Raw genomic sequence first — 19605 nt, forward strand, 5'->3', positions numbered from 1 at the left:
CCGAGCATAGGAAGAACAATCATCAAGAGCTTTTGTTTCCAAGCGGGCTTCAGAAATTTAAGGTTACCCAAGAATGATAGGGTAACTATAAGAGACTTGAATAAAAAAGTGAAAATTGTCTTTTATGTCTCCAATAGTTACCTGCACATTAGGATATGCAGCATATAACTCTCCAGAAGAGTTGTTTGTAGCTCTCATTCGCCAACCTGGATCAACATCTATGGGCCATCCGCCAATTTCATAGAGACTCCTTGTCATGACTTTATCTTTGACCCATGGTCTAAGAGTGCAATACATGGTGTTTCTTTTTCTCCAATTTTAACGACTGTCTCTGTTGTTGCTCTTGCCCAATGCGTACGGGAGTAGTGACTGCTTGAAATGAACCGAGCCTCTTCCTCCTCATGCATGTGCTATAGACGACCTTCTTTTTGAGAGATGGGCTGCCAAACTGGTTTGGACTAGCCGACCATTACATTTTTAGCTTTCACTTCTTTAATTTTTGCATTCATGTTTTCTTTATCTTTAGCTTCAATTGCTGCAATTAATTCTTTAACTGCTTCAAGTTGAATTCCTTATGAAGTCAGCTTCTCTTCATCTTGCACAAAAACTCGAAGAACTTGCAAAAAGGCATGCACTATTTCTTCAGTTTCATCACCAATATATTGTCTTTTCCTTTTGATTACATTAATAATTACATCATGGAATTTACATTTGGCAATTCCAAGAATTTCGCCTAAGGTGAATTCAATTTTGCTTCCTAGAATTCGTTCTTCTAGAACTCATTTGAGATCGGTTGCAGATTCTATGTCAGACTTCAATTTGTAGCATGGTTGCTTACCTTTCTTCTTTCCTTTGGTCTTCTTTGTTTGTGGCGCATCTTCCATCTCTTGATCTGAGGTTATATTTTCAACATGCTTTGGTTAATCAAGTGTTCTTCTAGTTACCCATTTCGGAGGCCAGAAGAGGAAGGCCCTGGTTCATCTTCTCTTCTTCTCTTTTCTTCAATCAAGACTTCTTTATGATTGATGTCAGCTAAATGTCCAAAGGTGGAAAAAGAATCTATCGATTCTTTCCAACCAGTTATTCCTCGAAATAAACTAACTGGTGTTAGCCAAATCTTCTTTGGCTACTTTACCACGTTCCATTTGATCTATTGCGTGCATCCATACTTTAGATTGCACATTAGCTTTACATGATTTCAAACTTGATTTAGTTGGCTCAATTTGCAGCCCATATGTAGCTGCATCAATTGCTACATAGGCATTCTTTACAACTAAATCTTCTAATCTTTTGTTCATTCCACCATTGTCAAAACTTGGCTCCAGTGGAACACCAATTTCAGCTGCATGAATTTTTGCATCTTTCCAAAAGACGAGCTTCGGTGGTTCAGCCTCATGGAAGGCAGAACACTTCCTCTTGTCATGTTGTTGATTGTCAATCCAAATACAACGCCTCTTAAAGCCTTCTCTCATGGGTTTTTGAGTTGAAAAACATCCTCATTCTTCAACTTTAACATCCAGCTTCTCCACCTTGGAACTAATTTTTGTAAGATTCATATGAAGGTATGCATGCTTTTAATGAGTTCATCCATGACATCATTTTTAGAAGGAACAGAAAAAGAAAGAGTTGATTGATTAGTCAAAGAAATAGGGGATTTCGAAGATGGAACAAGCTCCATCAATGGAGTTGTTGACGTTAAAGTAGAGCCAATCTTAGTCACATCCACTCTCTTTGAGCAATCATGTTAACTGCATCAGTAACATCTGTCCATGTAGTCTTGACTCTTGATTTAGAGATACCATCTTCTAGGTGATCGACAAGCTTCTCTTGCAGAATGGGATCTACAACCTTAAGAAATAATTCAATCTTTTGACCTTCCATACTTTGTTGGTCTTCAGCATCAAGTTGTCCAAATTTACTTTCAAACTCATGGTATAAAGCGGTTACAGCTACACCTTTGTTGGGTTTCTCAGCCCAATCAGTGAAACTTTTCTTCGTCATTAGACCAGAGTCTTCTAAGAAGAATTCTTCGCGTAGGGATTTTTTGAATGCAGAAAAATTTGCATCTTGCTCAAAAATACCATGGATTCTTTCTTGAAGACCATGCTTGGCTAGTCTGACAAAATAACGACTCCATGCATGTTGCGGTACACCAAAGAAGAGCATTTTCTCAACATACAAGCGAATAAAAAAAGAGACATTTTGACCATTAAATTCTTTTAATTTATGCCCAACTTCCTCTAGGGCCTTGATAGCTATGGAATCAATCTTCTTTTCAGCTTTCCTTTGTTTTTGTTGTTGTAACATTTGGATTTGTTATTGCTGAGTCTGCTACAGTATGCACACCAATTGTTGTAGAGTATCTCCTGAAGAATCTCCCATCTTGGAGTTTTCTTACACCGACCTTCAGGTCAGGTTCACCAATGTCACAGCGCCCATGTAGGGTTGAAGGTCACCACTAGAGTTTAGCAAGAGAAGAATGTATGGGGGTTCAAGAGCTTAGACTCCAAAGATGGTAGAGATAAGAGAAAGGTTGAAGGTTTCAAGTGAAGTTCTTGAAGATAAGAGACAGTAGGGTGAAGGTAGATTTAGAGAGAGGAGTAGATGGAAGAGAAGGGGTTTGAAGAAATTGAAGTTGTAGAAGAATACTCAAAAAAAAGAATTAGAAAATGTAGAAGAATACTAACAGAGATTAAGCCTGTCAGTTTCCTTCAGCATTATGAGAAGATATAACTCTAATAGACAAAAACATGTATAAAATAATACCTTCCTCTATGCTACTCAGATTGCCAATCTGATGCTTCCATTGGCTCCAAAAGGGGGGGTAAAATACTTGCACACCTGGCTAGAATTCTTCCAGATCACTCCTTCATCTCTCCCTCTGGAGTGTTATTCATTGCTTGAAAACAACGATCACGCATCGTGCAATTTCGTCAATCTTTCTTTTTACATAAAATCATTTCAAATTGATTGAAAGCTACGTGCTTTCTTTTACATGTCATCCTAATCTAGAAGTTATCTATAGTTTTACATATTTTTACTAGAGATAATATCTAGAATATCAAAAATTGGCTAAAAACTTGTCCAAAAAAGTCTAACATTTTGAATCATAGATACTAACACTAATGCCTAAAGTGGCATTGGCTCTCTAAATCTAAAAGGAAGCCACACTCTAGATTTTCTTTTTCACGGTGTGCGCGTAGCGACTCGACACTGCCTTGCAATGGAATGTTCGCAGCCAAAGCCACTAGGATCGACCTAAAATTAGGGTTCCTAGTGGACAAGGTCTCCTGATAGCATTCTTGCATCGTGACTAGGATATCCTACTTTATGCAAAGGTACCCAAGCCGAAGCAGACCCATGCCGCACTTAGTTCAACGAGAAAGGAAAACAAGAGGGATGCGCCGCTCAACCTCTCTACCCATAGGGCATAGTCTTATTTCAGTCTCCTAAAATGGCATGAATCGGGTTCTAACTTAACAATACCTAAAGGTCATACGACTGTAAAACCTTATGAGAAGCCTCTTAGTTCTCTTGGACTACCATAGGACGGACCCATCGAGGGTTCCGCCCACCCGCTTACCTCATCAGTACGCGTTCTTTAGTTATCTAATTAGGTCCTATCATATTTATGTGTGACATTTAAAATCAGCTTCATTAATTAAGCCTTTTAGGGAAAAAGGTTCATTCGTATAATTTATGGCACAGACACAAATATAGAAAGAGTAATCCTCTAGCAAACAAGTTCAAAGAAATTCCTCAAGTTTTCTTCACATTAATCTTTGTCTCATGTCCATACAAGAGAAATTATGTATCCTTTTTGTCCAACAGAAGTACCGGGTCCAAATCACATGGCACCATAATTTCCATGCATTATCTAAAATAGGATCTTCCAAAGCCACAGACGTTGGGCTCACGGAAATCTTCAACTCCATTTGGACTAGGCAAGGGGTGTCCAGAGCTCCACCTAACCCCAAGTGACCTAGGAGTGAGACACAACTTCCGTGGTTGGCCTTTTTGCCACTCAACCTTCGGCGCGTGAATCGAGCAGTGCCCTTCTCAGGTTGAAACGTGGTGTGACCTTGGAGATGATCCATCCACGCAAAATATCCTTCCTTAATTAATCCAATTAAGAATCAAGCACAAACAAGGCATTCAGCCCTAATATCATTGTCCAAGAAAATATTCATTTATTTCCATGGCAACTTGTCATCATAGACCCCTACCATGCACTTATCATAAATCACAAGCACTTGGAATAATCATCCAAACGACAATTCAACAATCAGCTGAATGTAAAAGCATCTTTGAACAACCGACAAAACCAATTGTATTTTTCCAAACAATACAAGAATAGACATGATAACCTTTCTATCGCATATTTGCTCTTCCCCTTGGGATTAAAGAGTGATACTATGTAGAATTTTAATTGACTTTATCTTCCTTTTCCCTAAAGAATGTGAGACAAATTTGTAACGATGCAAGACTATCTTCTAATGCAAAGTAATCCCTGAATTATTATGTGAGTTGTACTCAACTCATGGTTTGGCAACATATGATAACTCTTTAACCATTACTCAATGTGAAACCTTTATAGGATGGATGCAAGACTTTAATGCAAGATCAACTTGTGTAGCATCGATACTTATTTCATATAACCTTTTTCATGTATGTATCGACTATGTGCACAACCCTCAAGGTAACCTTATATGTCCTTTCATGCTATGTTTGATTTTTTCATGTAGCATTGGGATGCAATGATTGTACAAGGTTTTGCGCAAACCTCAACGCGCCATATACATAAATCTATGCAATATCATCTTTGGTTGCAAAAGGAATTATTCCATAATTCTATATGAGTTCATTAACTATTGAGAAATAAATTTAGGTTACTTGTTAAAATGAACTCATGTGTATGCCAAGCAATATACCCTATGTCTCAATGAATAGCGGAGATGGCAATTAGTACCTAGATATTTGGATATGAATTATTCATACCCGACGTTGTATTTGTATTAGCAGTAACACCCTCGCCGGTGGCTCCATTGTTGGATGTGGAATTACTGTTGGTGCGTGTCTCCCTCCGTTTAGGGGCTATACTTTTGGCTTGTAAATCTCTCTCTCTCTCTCTCTCTCTCTCTCTCTCTCTCTCTCTCTCTCTCTCTCTCTCTCTCTCTCTCTCTCTCTCTCTCGTCGGAGAGGTAGCGTGCCAGGGTGACTCTTCTCTATCGTGAAGGGGGTTTAACCTGTGGAAAAAGGGAATAAGTTTTGGGGGAAAAGATGAAGTGTGTGGTCATCCTCTAAGGAGGGGAAGGGTGGAATCTCCTAGAACCTTCCCCCCATCTCTCTCTCTCTCTCTCTCTCTCTCTCTCTCTCTCTCTCTCTCTCTCTCTCTCTCTCTCTCTCTCTCTCTCTCTCTCTCTCTCTCTCTCTCTCGTCGGAGAGGTAGCGTGCCAGGGTGACTCTTCTCTATCATGAAGGGGGTTTAACCTGTGGAAAAAGGGAATAAGTTTTGGAGGTAAAGATGAAGTGTGTGGCCATCCTCTAAGGAGGGGAAGGGTGGAATCTCCTAGAACCTTCCCTCTCTCTCTCTCTCTCTCTCTCTCTCTCTCTCTCTCTCTCTCTCTCTCGTCCCCCACATGTGTGGCATCTCTTGTCCTGATATTGGGAATCTGTTTGTCACAATTGCTTGGTTTAAGTTCTTGAACAATTGGCTTTGCTCAAAGTAATGCATCTTCCAAGTCCGTTGGATGCATTGCTTCTAGATGGTGGTTCAAAGGAGTGTTTAGGCCATGGCAAAACTTGGGTACTTGTTGTACGATATCCATAGGTGGTGCGTATTTTAGTAGGGCTACAAACTTTGAGTAAAAAGCTTCTAGGGTTAATTCTAACTGCTTGAGCTTGAAGAATTCATTCATCTTCGAAGTCTGGTAGGTTGGCGAAACATATCATCTGCGTACATCTTTTAGCTCAGCCCAAGTGACAACGGCTTTAGAAATACCTTGATCCTTGCACCATTGCTTCCACCATAACAAGCCTAGCCAAGTAAATTAAGTTTGGCTATCATTGCATGATTGGTAGAGGCAATTCCCACAGCAAAGAAATAGTCATCCATCAACTCAATTCATATCTTCGCCTCTACTGTGACATTTATCCCTTCTCCATCAAACTCGAGTGCCTTAATTTTCTTGAGAATGAATTTTTTCTCTTGCATGTCTACATTTGTGGTTGCAAAAGGTGCCTGACAATCAAGCCATACCGTTTAGGTTATTCTGTTTAAGATATATCTATGAACCATACATTAATCAGTCATGCAACATTACGAAGTTTCACTTTGATACCAACTGTAATGTGCCTGCCTATTGCTTGTCCAAGCATGTTTTTAGCGGTCCATCGAGAGACAAATCTAAGCGAGGTTCCCCGGCACTCCCACGGAATGTTATGGGAATTATCACCTAGGGTTTCCCAAGTTCGCCTCGCAACGGAAAGTTCACGGCCAAACCCATTGGGATCAACTTGAAATTAAGGTTCCTAGTGGACAAGGTCTCCTGAGGTGTTCTAGCATCTGAACATGGATATCCTACTTTACACAAAGGTACCCAAGCCGAAGTAGACCCATGCCACACTTGGTTCAAATACTACAACAAGTAGCAGTTATAGATACGCTTGGTACATGTGCATAATCGGGCCCGTTTAACTGTGCGTATATAAGTGCGTCTACAAGCACGTGTATATAGATGCAATTCGTGCTCTATATACACGCACTTATAGACGCGCTTTCATATGCGCGCACAAACACGCACTAAAATTTTTTAAAAAAAAGAAAAATATTACTGGTGTGTCATTCTTTTCAAAGCAGTCCCGTCTTGCGTTTCTTATGGGTTTTGTTTGACAGGCGCATGACACAAAGAGAGGAGAAAGGAAAAGGCAAAGAAGAAAGGGTAAAGAGAGGAAGCAAGAGGCAAAGAGAAAGGAGAGGGAGGAGAAGGAGTTTGTAGCCCTGTCGCTGCCCATCACAACACTGATTCAAGGTGAGTCCTTGTTTCTCTCTCTCTCTCTCTCTCTCTCTCTCTCTCTCTATCTTTGCTTTGAGTTGTATTTTGCTACCTTTTTAGCTTTTGGTATGTTTGTTGTGACGAGGAGAATAGCCAAAGAGCAAGGAGATGGAGGAGAAGAAGGAGTTTGTAGTTGTGTCACTGCCCATCACAACTCTCTCTCTCTCTCTCTCTCTCTCTCTCTCTATTTACTCTGAGCTGTATTTTGGTTCCTTCTTAGCTTTGGGTATGTTAATTGTTGCTTGCTTTTCCTAATTTTATTTTGTGCTTCACTGCTAATTCGCGTCTACAAGCACATCTGATATACAGAGTAGACGCGCTAGTAGACGAGCAAGTGTTGAAGATCCATACCACCTCCTAGGTTTTTTTGAGTTTTGTGGATCTAGCGCGTGTAAGAGTGCGTCTGATCCATAGACTAGACGCACCTGTAGACGCGCTCGCGTTAAACAACCACACCTTCTCTAAGGTTTTTTGAGTTTTGTGGACCTGGCGTGTAGGAGCGCGTCTAGTGTGCAGTGTACACGTGCTGATAGATGCGCAAATTTGTTTTGCACAATATGCAAAAAGAGAGAGAGGGAGAGACAAACAGAGAGACAGATAAACATATAGAGAGACAAATAGATAGACATGTAGACATAAATACTCACTACAATGCAATGGCACCTTAAGGGTAAGGGATCCTAGCTTATAAAATCACTTTTTTTTTAATGTATTAGCTACCTTGTAAAATTACTTATCTCTCACACTGGTACTACATGATCTTTGCAATGGACTTTTACGCGAAGGGGCTAATCATAGATAAGGTATGTTTTGTTATTGCATGAGAAGTATGGCTAATATTCTTGAGTAATGTTCTTGTGTTTTCCCCAAACACACAAAATTTGATGGGGGGAAAAAAAGCTAGAGAGCATGTCTCTGGTTTTTTTTTCATACATTGTTTTGCGCAACTATGTATGCGTCTAAGTTGCAGGTGAAATGGCATCAATGTGCGCATCTATATGCGCATCTATAAGTGTGTCTATATGAGCATCTATATTTGGGTGTATATGCACATTTATTTAAGCGTGTATATGAGCGTCTATTAGTGCGTGTAAATTTTCATATACACGCGACTATAGATGCGAAATTATACACGCACACTTAGAGGGGCTTATAGAGGCGCCCGTAAGATTTTCTCTCAATTCAAAAATTGCATCTAAGAGCGCATCTAAGAGGCCTTTTCATTGTAGTGAAAGAGAATGGGAAACAATAGGGATTCACCGCTCACCCTCTCTACTCGTAGGTCATAGTCACATTCCAATCTCCTAAAACGGCATGAATCGGGTTCTAACCTACAATACCTAATCATAGGACTACAAAACCTTGTGAGAAGCCTCCCAGTTCTCTTGGACCATCCTACCGTAGAATGGACCCATCGGGGATTCCGCCCACCTGATTCCCTTCATATATGTTCTTTAGTTATCTAATTAGATCTTATTACATTTATGTGTGACGTTTAAAATCATCTTCATTAATTAAGTCTTTTAGGAAACAATGTCCGTTTCACATAATTTATGGCACAGACACGAATACAGAGCAAGTATTCCTTTGACAAACAAGTTCAAACAAATTCCTTAACTTATATTCATGTTAATCTTTGTCTCTTGCCCATACAGGAGAAATTATGTATTTCATCTGTCCAACTAAAGTACCCAGTCCCAATCACATGGCACCATAAATTCCATCCATTGTCTAGAAGAGAATCTTCCAATGCCAAATGCTATAGACGTTGGGCTCACGGCATTCTTCAACTCCATTCCACACTAGGCAAGGGGTATCTAAAGCTCCACCTGACCCCAAGCAACCTAAGAGTAAGACACAACTTCCGTGGTTGGCCTTTTCACCACTCAACTTCGGGACATGAATCGAGAGTGTCATCCTCAGGTTGAAATGCGGTGTGACCTTGGAGATGATCCATCTGCGCAAAATATCTCTCCTTAATTAATCCAATTAAGAATCAAGCACAAAGAAGACATTCAGCCCTAATATCATTGTCCAGGAAAACATTCCTTTATTCCCATGGCAGTTTGTCATCACAAACCCCTGCCATATGCACTTTACCATAAATCACAAGCACTTGGGATAATCATCCAAACGACAATTCAACAATCAACCGAATGTAAAAGCATCTTTGAACAACCAACAAAACCAATTGTATTTTTCCAAACAATACAAGAATAAATATGATAACATTTCCATCGCATATTCACTCTCCCCTTGGGATCAAAGAGCGATACTATGCAGAGTTCTAATTGACTTTATCTTTGTTTCCCCTAAAGAACACAAGACAAAATTGTAACGATGTAAGATTATTTTGCAAGTTGTTCTCAACTCATGGTTTGGCACAGCACAAAATAATTCTTTAACCATTACGTAATTCGAAACTTTCATAGGATGGATGCAAGACTTTAATGCAAGATCAACTTGTGTATCATCGATGCTTATTTGGTATAACCTTTTCCATGCATGTATCGACTATGTGCACAACCTTTAAGGTAACCTTATATGCCCTTTCATACTACGATTGATTTCGTCGTGTAGCACTAGGATACAATGATTGTATTTGGGTACAAGGTTTTGTGTGAACCTCCACACACCATACATATAAATCTATGCAAGGTCATCTTTGGTTGCAGAAGGAGTTATCCCATAATTTCGTATGAATTCATTAACTATTGAGAAATAAATTCAAGTTACTTGTTAAAATGAATTCTTGCGCATGCCAAAGCGGTATACCCTATGCCTCAATGAATAGTGGAGATGGAAATTAGTACCTGGATATTTGAATATGAATTATCCATACCTGACATTGTATTCGTATTAGCAGTAATGCCCTCGCCGGTGGCTCCATTGTTGGATGTGAGGTTACCATTGGTGCATGTCTCCCTCCACTTGGAGGCCATACTTTTGGCTTATAAATCTTTCTCTCTCTCTCTCTCTCTCTCTCTCTCTCTCTCTCGCGTCGGAGAGGTAGCATGCCGAGGTGACTGCTCTATCGCGAAGGGTTTTAACCCACGAAAAAGGGAATAAGTTGCGAGAGAAGTGACAGAGTGTGTAGTCATCCTCTAAGGAGGGGAGGGGAGGAATCTCCCAAAACCCTCTCTCTCTCTCTCTCTCTCTCTCTCTCTCTTTGTGCAGTAAGGGAGGAAAACAGTAAGGTGGTCTCTCCTGTTCGTATAAGCGGGGCCGGGGAAGAGGTGGCACACATGTGCCTCTCCCCCCATTGACTACATTGATTTCATCTTCCTCCTTCTCGACGGCATTTAAACGCCTCCATGTCATGTCGTCGTTATCTTCCTTCCCCTCGCAAGGGGGGAATAGAAAAAGGTGGTCTCTCTTCTTTGCTTAAGCGGAAAAGGGGGGGGGGGGGGGGGATTCGTATGCGGGGGGGTATTACAAGAATAAGCTCGAATCCTACCATACATTGCTGAGAGTCATTTCTGCATGTACTTACAATGTGATAACATCAATAAAAGCTTATAAGCGAACTTTTCTTCTATAGTCTATTTGACATGGTGGACAGCCGAAAGGTGAACGTAATTACAGGTAATAAGCGTTACTCCATGAATGTAATGACGTTGTATATGAAACTGACGGCAAATTCTTGGGATTGAGTAACACATGGCATGCGGTTTTACAGCGTCCGCTATGAGGTGGTTATTTGCGAAAAATCCCCATTACAAGTAAGAAAACTATGCGGGTAACTGGCTGTTTAAAGACAAAGCGGAGGGACAACATTGCAGAAAACTCATTTTAAGTCGCTATGGACGAAGTTTACTAATCAGTTGACGACCTTCTCTCCAATTTTGTCAGTTTCGATGGCCAGCTTCATAGCGTGGTCGCAGAAGCGCACTGGCGCGTACTGAGCAGGCCGCTCAGGGGTTACCAGCTCAGGCGCGGGCTTTATCAGGGCCTCTGGATGCAGATCATAGAACGCTGCGATGGATACACGCCTATTGCTCGTGTTCACCACTGCCCGATGCTGGATGCTCTTGTATATACCATTACTAACCACCTGAGAAGTAACACAAAGAGGCAATTTGAGTGGACTAATTATGTCCTCAAAAATTCTAATATCTACATGGAAAGTCATGGTTATCCCCCCCAAATAGGACATGCCTATACATTTGCATTCCAAAGAACTTTTCATCATTCCCATTTTGAAGCATAAATACGTATTCCAACGGTCATTCTCATGCAAAACAAATCAGAAATTTCACATTATCATCACCCGCGAGAAATCAGATATTGCTAGATAGGAACCAAACAGTAGTAAGACGTGGGAGAGATAAAACATACCTCCACCATGTCTGCCACATTGATGATGTAGGCTCCAGGGATAGGGCTCACAGGCACCCACTCATTGTCCTTGAGGACCTGCAGGCCTACCACATCAGTCAGCTGCCATAAACATGTCACAGCCCCCAAATCAGTGTGCTTATTTGCTCCGACAGCCAATTCTGGCTTTGGGCATGGAGGATAATGGTTAATCAGAAGATCCTGGTGAAGTTCACCCAGCGCTTCCTGGATATAACTAGGTGAAAGCCCCAAATTAATTGACAGGCATTCGAGTAGCTTCTCAGCAAGGGCTTTTAATTCCAATGTGTATTGACCAATAACTTTCCTGCAATTACACCAGAATATGTAGTCAGCCTGGATGTCTCATTGAAGGCTGATGAGAGTACAAAGCATTAGAGTATTATGCAATTGTGGGCAGGGGACTGCGAGCCCCCAAATTGCACCTGTGCTACGTCTGTGATCACTCCCCTATGGAAGCTCATGATGTGGGTGCAATTCACAATGTGGGAATTACAGTCCGGATTTGTCTAACACTTCAGTCCCCGGCCCCCAATTGCACCTAGCTAGGTATGCGGTCCCTCCTTCGAGGAAGCTCATAATGTTGATGTAATTCCCACATTGAAGAAGCTCATGAAAGTTGACGTAGAGCACACTGTGGGAATTACAGAATGAATGTGCCTAAAACTTCGTATGGATGAGAAAAGACAGATGCAGATCGACATCAAATTGATTAACAATCAGCAATAATTGGGAGGGGAGCAAAGCAATTCGGGACAACACCTGAATTCTTCACTGGCGGGCCAAGAGTCGTAGTCCCTCATGGACTCAGGGTATGTCCTGAGAAGGAAATAGTCTCTCCAATCTCTGGCGCCGGTATCAGGCTTGACATAGCCGCTGCCGTAGCCCTGGCTAGCGACGCCTTTCTTGATGCCGCCAGGGGCGCGCTCGCTGACGGGGAGGGCGAGGAAGGCCTCGACCTGGTCCTTCATGGCCTGCATGACGGAGGAAGCGACGCCATGGTTGACGACCTGGAAGAAGCCCCACTCGAGGCAGGCCTTGTGGATGGAGGCGAGGGTGTCGGAGCGGCGGGCGGGGTCGGAGAGGCCGGTCATGTCGATGACGGGGATCTCGTCGCTGGAGCGGGTGAGGGAGACGGCGGGGCGATGCTGCTCGGGGAGGATGAATTTGTCGGGGATGGCGTCAGTGGCGCCGGTCTCCGACAGCTTCTCGACGAGGTCGGCCTCAGTGAAGCCGCTGCTCTTCGGGGCGGCTGCCGGAGGGGGGGCGACGTCGGGAGCGGCGGGAGGGGCCATGGAAGCTCTGAGAGAGAGAGAGAGAGAGAGAGAGAGAGAGAGAGAGACCGAATCTACTGTGAGACAGTTAGTGCCAGTACTACTCTTTTATAGCGAAGTATATTGTATATAGAGAGGGGGAGCGTGGTCGTCGGGGGGCCCTTCGACGTGCGGAAGTAAGCATGCATTGAAATCAATGCGTGATCCTCGCGGCGATCGTGTTGCCACGAGAAGGATCACGTTGCACATAAATTTGCAATCCGCCCGTCGGTCCCTCTCGCGCCTCAACACTCACTCAACTAAGCGATGGTATTAACACGGTTGTGCAGAGCTTGTGTTTCTGTGTTTAGGTTGGTAACCAGGGCCACGTGCCTCGCGTTGCATGAATCCACGAGGTCTCGTATTCTCACCATCAAACACCCCGGAGTCCGCCTCGTTGACTTCATCGACATTGCATTGAACTTTGAACTTTACATCACAATTCAACGATCCGGGGCCGCTCCGCTGGAATTTAAAAGCGCAACTTGCAACTCAGACCGTGCGCTTTCTTATTTATATTAGCCTCAGTAGAGCAGTTTTAGGCACATAGATGATAGGATGATACTCGATAAGAGCACCTTCCCACGGCCCCTTTTCCGAAACCCACTCGAGGCAAACTAGCTAATATCCAAACAAATCGGGCTGGTTTTTAAGTAGACCAGTAAACCCTCACACCATAGACATTTGAAGGTTTCAATGATAGCAAATTTGACATGCAACTTCCAATTCACTGACTCCATAGAAAGCCATGGTGAAAGTCATAGCATCCATTATGGTTGTTTTGAAACAAGGCCGTGGGGGAAGGTGCTCTAATTGGGTACTCAACTCGTTATGACATTTTGCGTTATTGTTAATCTAACTTTACTCTATTATAAAAAGAACTCTAGTCGTTAGTGAAGGGTACATAAGGGCCAAGTTGCACTAAGTGCATACAAGGATAGTGGGTCGATACTTGAAACAAGCTACCTTTAGTGTTGCACCCCTGCTTACAAGATAAAGGAAAAAGTTTGTGTGTTAAATAGAAGGGACCGATAATCAAAGAGAAGGTCTCGATTGGCTTGGGCCACGAGATTTGCATGTTTCTAATTGTAGTCAACCAATTAGCTAACGTAGTGTTGCTAAAATTGTGCTAGCTTAGCCTTTTAAGAGGGTACTTGCAAGGCTTCTAGCAAATTATGTTAACTTTGCTCCCCCTTAGCCCCCATAGCACGATGATGTCTCAATGGGGGAAGTGTGATCTCCCTCTTTCAATTATAATTGAGTGCATGTCGGTACTACATAACTATCATGACAGAAATGTATCTTTATTTTAAAGGACAAATTCTAAAGGGTTCCCATTGTGTCCTCTTTTTTTAATCCCCAAAAATTCATTCATCCGTCTAGAGACTAGAAAGATAGGCATGAGACCCATGTCATATGGAAGCCAATTCAAGTAGCAAGAAGTTAATCCACATGCATGTTTTGCACCCCACCTCCAACTAGCAAACATGATCAAAGAGAACACAAAATCAATGAGAGAGGTTCTTTGAGCACCCATTTTTAAGCAAGCATATCATCCAAGCTTGTAATGGTAAGGCAACTACCCCCCTTTTGGACAATACTCCCTAGACTTCTTTGTAAGTCTTGTTAGACAAGGGGAGATAAGTGCAAGTTTCTTGGCCATACACCTTTTTAACCTGATTAATTAGACTCATGTAGGTCGAATTGACCTACACTGTTAATAAGGAGAATTTTATTGTGCCCTCTTTGTTGAAGGAGTGTTTTTTTAATCATACTTTACCTTCAATTAAATGGTCTTGCTCAATCAAGTGCAAGTGCTACATAGCACTAACATATAACAAAATCTACTACCGTTACATAGCCTTTTTCAAGTTACATATCAAGTGGAGTGAAGTCTCACTTAGAAGAACATGTGAACGATTCAAGTGGGAAACTCTTCATGCACATTGTCATCCTCCCCTTGGATGCATGCAAGGGAAAGAGACCTCATGAGCTTGGTCTAAAAGCCTTTGAAGGCAGGAAAGTCCTAAAGACATGCCAAGATGTAGTAATGTGGTCATCCTCCTATGCAGAGCACCTCAAAAATCATCGTATGATGCAAATGTGGTGTTGAAAGCCATGGCTATTGATCTTAGTAGTGTTAGTACTACTAGCAAGCAACCTTTGGGAGATGGAAAGCAAGCTCACAAAGCATAGATTTCTCTATCTATGGAGAGTATGCATAACCATTATTTGGATTTTGCCACATGTGATGTATTCATATATTTCATGGCAAAAATACCTTCATACGAGAAGCTCCCCAAATGATATATGAGAGCATTTTAAGTGCATTGCATTCTTGCTTGGTTTTGTTTTATTAAGCAAGGTTTTTATAGGATAATTTTGGGCTCAGCAAAGGAGAGAGTGGTTAGTTTCTTGCCCTATGATTGGGGTTTAAAGGAATGTGTAGAATTTAATTCCAAATGAACTTCTACAAGGATGGCTTTGTCCATCTGTGTGCTTCTACTATGAAGCTTAGATGTGGATCCAGATAGATAATAGGCAAAGAGCTTAAGGTTAGTAGGAAGAACTCTGATTAGGTGAAAGATAGATTGATGATGGCTTCGGAGGGTTGTTCCTTTTAAAGTTGAGAAGATAGTTTGATCAGCTTATTTGGCCATATTATGAACCTTTCCTAGTCAACCAAGGAATATTTCCTTTACCCTTGAGCTAAGGGCGCTACCCCCCCAAATCCCCATTAGGAGGGCCATTAGTCCACCTAAGAACTTCCCACTAGAAAGCTAGATCCTTAAAGGTCATCTTCTGCCATCCATTCACATATACCTCATCTGACATACAGGTTCAGACCCAACCAATGTCCCCAGGCTCTCACATGGATTCTCCTTAGAATGGGGGACTTATAACTTAGATCACCATGGATCATTGGTGACACCTTATGAGGGTAGGGCATTACACATATCTAACATCCCCTCTCAATGTACACCTACAGGTGAAGTACAATCTCCACCCAATGTCAAGTCTCTAAAGACAAACTTAAAGCATATCCTTTGTAAGAGAATTGGTGAAGATATATGCTCCATTCTCCTCCATTGGACAATAGACAAGCTCTACTATCCCATCCTTGATCAAATCACATAGATATGATACTAGATTTCAATATGTTTAATGTGTGCATGAAAAATTGGACTTTTGGCACTAGATCTTCATCCTACACTCCCATATGCCATAGGATTCTCCTTAATCATATTGCTCCACATGCACCAAAACAAGCTACCTTTGTACTCTTCTTTTGTAGAAGGCAATGCCATTGTTGGTCACTTCTTACTAATCCCAGAGAAGATTCCTAAACCCAAATAAAAACAATATCCAAAAACTAATTTCTTAGAATCACTGTCACCTTCCCAATCTAAGTTAGAGTTTCCCATAAGACAACTTGATATTTGTTGGTAGTCATGTGTATCTTATATGGTCATCTCTTGCATGTGAGCCTTAGTCTAAGTCAGACGAGGACATTAGGATCTCTGCAATTGTCTTTATCTATCATTTTATGTATTTTAGATGGAGGGCATATTAATGCATTTCTTTTTGTGCACTTTTGGCTACTTTTTAAAGATTTAACCACATTTAAAATTTTCCCTCTTTTTCTTCTATATGTAGGTAGCTTGCCCTCCCACTTTTGTTATCCATTATCCTTCATTGATCCTTGGTGATCAACTAGCCCTTCTCATTCTCTCATCCTCCTGCTACTAATCTAGTACCCACAGTGGTGTGCAAAGCTATGTGTTGGGGCTAACTATTGCAGCCTTGTACATTCAACCAATGTAGTCACATTGTTTATTCTCTCTCCTGCATTCTCTTTGTCTCATTCTTCTCTCTGAGTTCACTTTCCTCTTTCCATTGTGCACTCTCATATGATATTAGAGCCATGCGTGAGAGCCAAAGATCTTGAAGAGAAGCATGTTGTCCACAACAAAACTTGCTAAGCATCATCTCCACATGCTACCAACCTTGCACTTTGAGTCAAATAGGGTAGAACGGCCCATTTCTAGGCCTTTTTAGAGAATGTGTTTACTAGGACAGATTTGTGTTTTGCTACTAGATAGCCTCTACCAAGTTAGGTGGCACAATTACTATTTCACTCGAGTGGCATCAAATAGGTTGGATGGCCATTCTATTGGCTGGGAAACACAAAAAATAGGCTTATATTTTTTGTATGCAGCCCATGGCACATGTGCTGTGAAACTAGACTCTATATCACTTGCATTTTTGTAGAGACTGTTATAAGATCCGAGATTCACACTCGACTTTCTTATATACTTAAAATATATATGGCGAATATTATGCTGGCATAGAGGGAGAATAGATGAGAGAAAAGAAAGATGTAGAGATAGAGAGAGAGAGAGGTAGAGAAGTTGGCAACACACTATGGACTGGGAGATGGGCCGGGGGAAGATGGGCCAGTCCCCCCCCTTGTGGAGTTGTATTATTGACAAGGAGCAAGCTCCTCTGTTACACATAAGCCAGTTCTTACTTGTAGATCTTGGAAATAAGATCACAGTTCCTTGCACGGTATACAACCGGCTAACACTTGCATAACTTGGAAGTTGGCACCTTTTGATCCTTCTTGAGTCTCCTTCTCTCCTACACAATATGTGTAGGACTCTCCCCTTGGCGCTTGATTTCAGCAGAGCTTCCGTAGCACTTGCACCTTCTCTTCTCCTCTTGGAACTTGATTTCAGCAGAGCTTCCATAGCACTTGTACCTTCTCTTCTCCTCTTGGATGCATGCAAAGTGATGCTTCCTTTACCTCCCTCACACCCAAGGAGAGCCTCCTCTTTTATAGGCTTTCAAGAGCTTCTCTTCTTGGAGAGAGACTTGAGTTGATCTTCATGCAAGATGTGGTTGTTCTAGGACCTACTCCGCACTAATTTCGCGATATCTCTCGCTGCATTGTTCAGATGAAAAAACGTCCAACACAAAAGTTGTAGATCTCGTTATTTTCGATAACTCTAGTGACCCGTTTTTAGAGATCGTCTTTCTATCGCGAGATATTTTAAAAATGGATTCACCATGTCTTTTTTAAAAAGAACAGCTTCTCAAACTGTATTCTTAACTTGTGGTCCATGCAACCACCTTAAGGAGAGTTCATTAAATTGCCTTGGGCCTCAACCTTAAGATTGACTTCCACACAAAAGCTTGTGTCTTTTTAGACCTTAGAAAGAGAAATTCACTTCTCTCCTCACTTCCAGAGGATCACATCTCTTGTCTTTCTTAGTGAGAGAATTGCCTCTCTTGTCTTTCTTAATGAAAGAAAAGACCTTAAACCTTGACTTGTAAGGGAGAGAATGACCCCAAATGAATGCAATGCTCATTACACACAAGTAAACATTCCCAAGCGTCCTCGAATGCACACATAAATACATATACACAATGCTAATGCACTTCCTCTTCTTAGAACTTAATCTATCTTCATTTATGTGTAACTCCTTGGTTCTTGTGTACACTCTTACACTTGGCAGATACTTCTTTCCCCCTTCATGACTTGTATTGCATGTACCAAATATCCCCGTCACAATGCTCTGATCACCCCATTCAGTGATGCACTAGGAATATTGGTCTCTAAATGGTCTCATGGCCATGCTAGATCATCATCAGCACTTAAAGAAAAGTGAGTCATTAATTTATTGACATGAGTTTATTAAATAGAGAATGTGTAATAAGCAATCAATTTAGTGACAGAGACGACCCTTAGCACACTTGCTGTAGGAATAGGCCCTGCATTGCCCGCATCCATTGTAGGTAGCTCCCCCTGAATCTTTATTTTGCTATTGGGTAGCCTCCTTTCTACTAGATTGCAACCTTTAAGGCTAGGCGGTAGCTCTTCTCACTTGGGTGGCTGTAATGTGCCCGCTCCTCAAATCGTCGGACACATCTTAGCAGTCCATTGAGAGATATATCTAGAAGACGTCGCCCGGCACTCCCAAGGAATGACATGGGGTTTGCCAACTAGGGTCTCTCGAGTCTACCTCGCAACAGAACTTATCCGACCGTTCCCACTAGGATCGACTTGAAGTCCGGGTTCCTAGCCAACATTGACTAAGGTCATAGACCAACTTTTTCCTAACATTTCTCGTTAACATTTCCTTTTAGGAAAGCTCTTGGCTAACCGAGACCACCCTTCCGTAGAATAGACCCATTGGTCACATCCACCACGCTTCCCTTGGGGGTTGTTTTAGTTATCTAATTACCTACCACATTATGTTTGACGCATAAAAGCGGCTTCTTTAATTAACCTGTTAGTCATAGGTTCCTTTATGTAATTTAGGGCACAAACACAAAGACAAGATAAAACAAGATCAAACACTTCCTTAACTTATCTTCAAATTAATGTTTGTCTCCTGCCCATACAGGAGAATTAAGTGTTCCTTTTTGCCTCCGTAGAAAAATCCTTCCATCTCCCGGCAACAAAACCCGAAGGTTTATCCTACCAACATTCCGCCTTGTAACTAGTATCAAGGCCTCGAGATCCCATCTCGAGTCACGTAAAACACTTGTGTAGGGTCCGAAGGCATTGGGATTTACGACTAGAGCCCCCACTGGCACCCAAGCGTCCTCCTACGCCAAGTAATTTCCATCGAGAGACCTCTTGTGGCGGGTTCGATCCACATTCCCAGCACGGATTCATAACCCCCTTGGTTAGGGTTTGGCGGTTCGCGGGGGTAGCTAGCCCCATCTTTCCTTACATAACTTGGGTCAACAATCCATCTTTAACAAGATCGGCCTTCGCTAAAACCATTTCAACAGTTCCAAGCAACATGCTTAGCATAAATCAACTATCATAAAGTCTGCTCTCCCCCTTGGGCTAGGGCTTCACAAGGACA

The 19605-nt window shown here is 41.9% G+C and overlaps 1 protein-coding gene across 1 annotated transcript; it reads right to left on the minus strand.

The window, feature by feature from the left end:
- Positions 1-10555: 10555 nt before the first annotated feature.
- Positions 10556-12774, minus strand: LOC148017954 (jasmonate-induced oxygenase 4-like). Its single transcript, XM_087661673.1, has 3 exons — positions 12174-12774; positions 11394-11718; positions 10556-11109 (listed from the first exon to the last, which is right to left on the minus strand). The coding sequence occupies exons 1-3, from the start codon at positions 12704-12706 to the stop codon at positions 10876-10878; spliced, it is 1092 nt and encodes a 363-aa protein (XP_087517799.1). The 5' UTR covers positions 12707-12774; the 3' UTR covers positions 10556-10875.
- Positions 12775-19605: the final 6831 nt, after the last annotated feature.

This window comes from Lygodium microphyllum, chromosome 21, assembly GCF_053477565.2.
Source record: "Lygodium microphyllum isolate KBCC chromosome 21, Lygodium_microphyllum_v1.1.10, whole genome shotgun sequence".
NCBI lineage: Eukaryota > Viridiplantae > Streptophyta > Polypodiopsida > Schizaeales > Lygodiaceae > Lygodium > Lygodium microphyllum.

Coding starts and splice junctions, on each gene's coding strand:
- LOC148017954 (XM_087661673.1), bottom strand. CDS start 12,706: ATGGCCCCTCCCGCCGCTCCCGACGTCGCCCCCCCTCCGGCAGCCGCC. Junction 11,719..12,173: donor CCCGCCAGTGAAGAATTCAG/GTGTTGTCCCGA, acceptor GTGTAATTGCAG/GAAAGTTATTGGTCAATACA. Junction 11,110..11,393: donor ATGTGGCAGACATGGTGGAG/GTATGTTTTATC, acceptor GTTACTTCTCAG/GTGGTTAGTAATGGTATATA.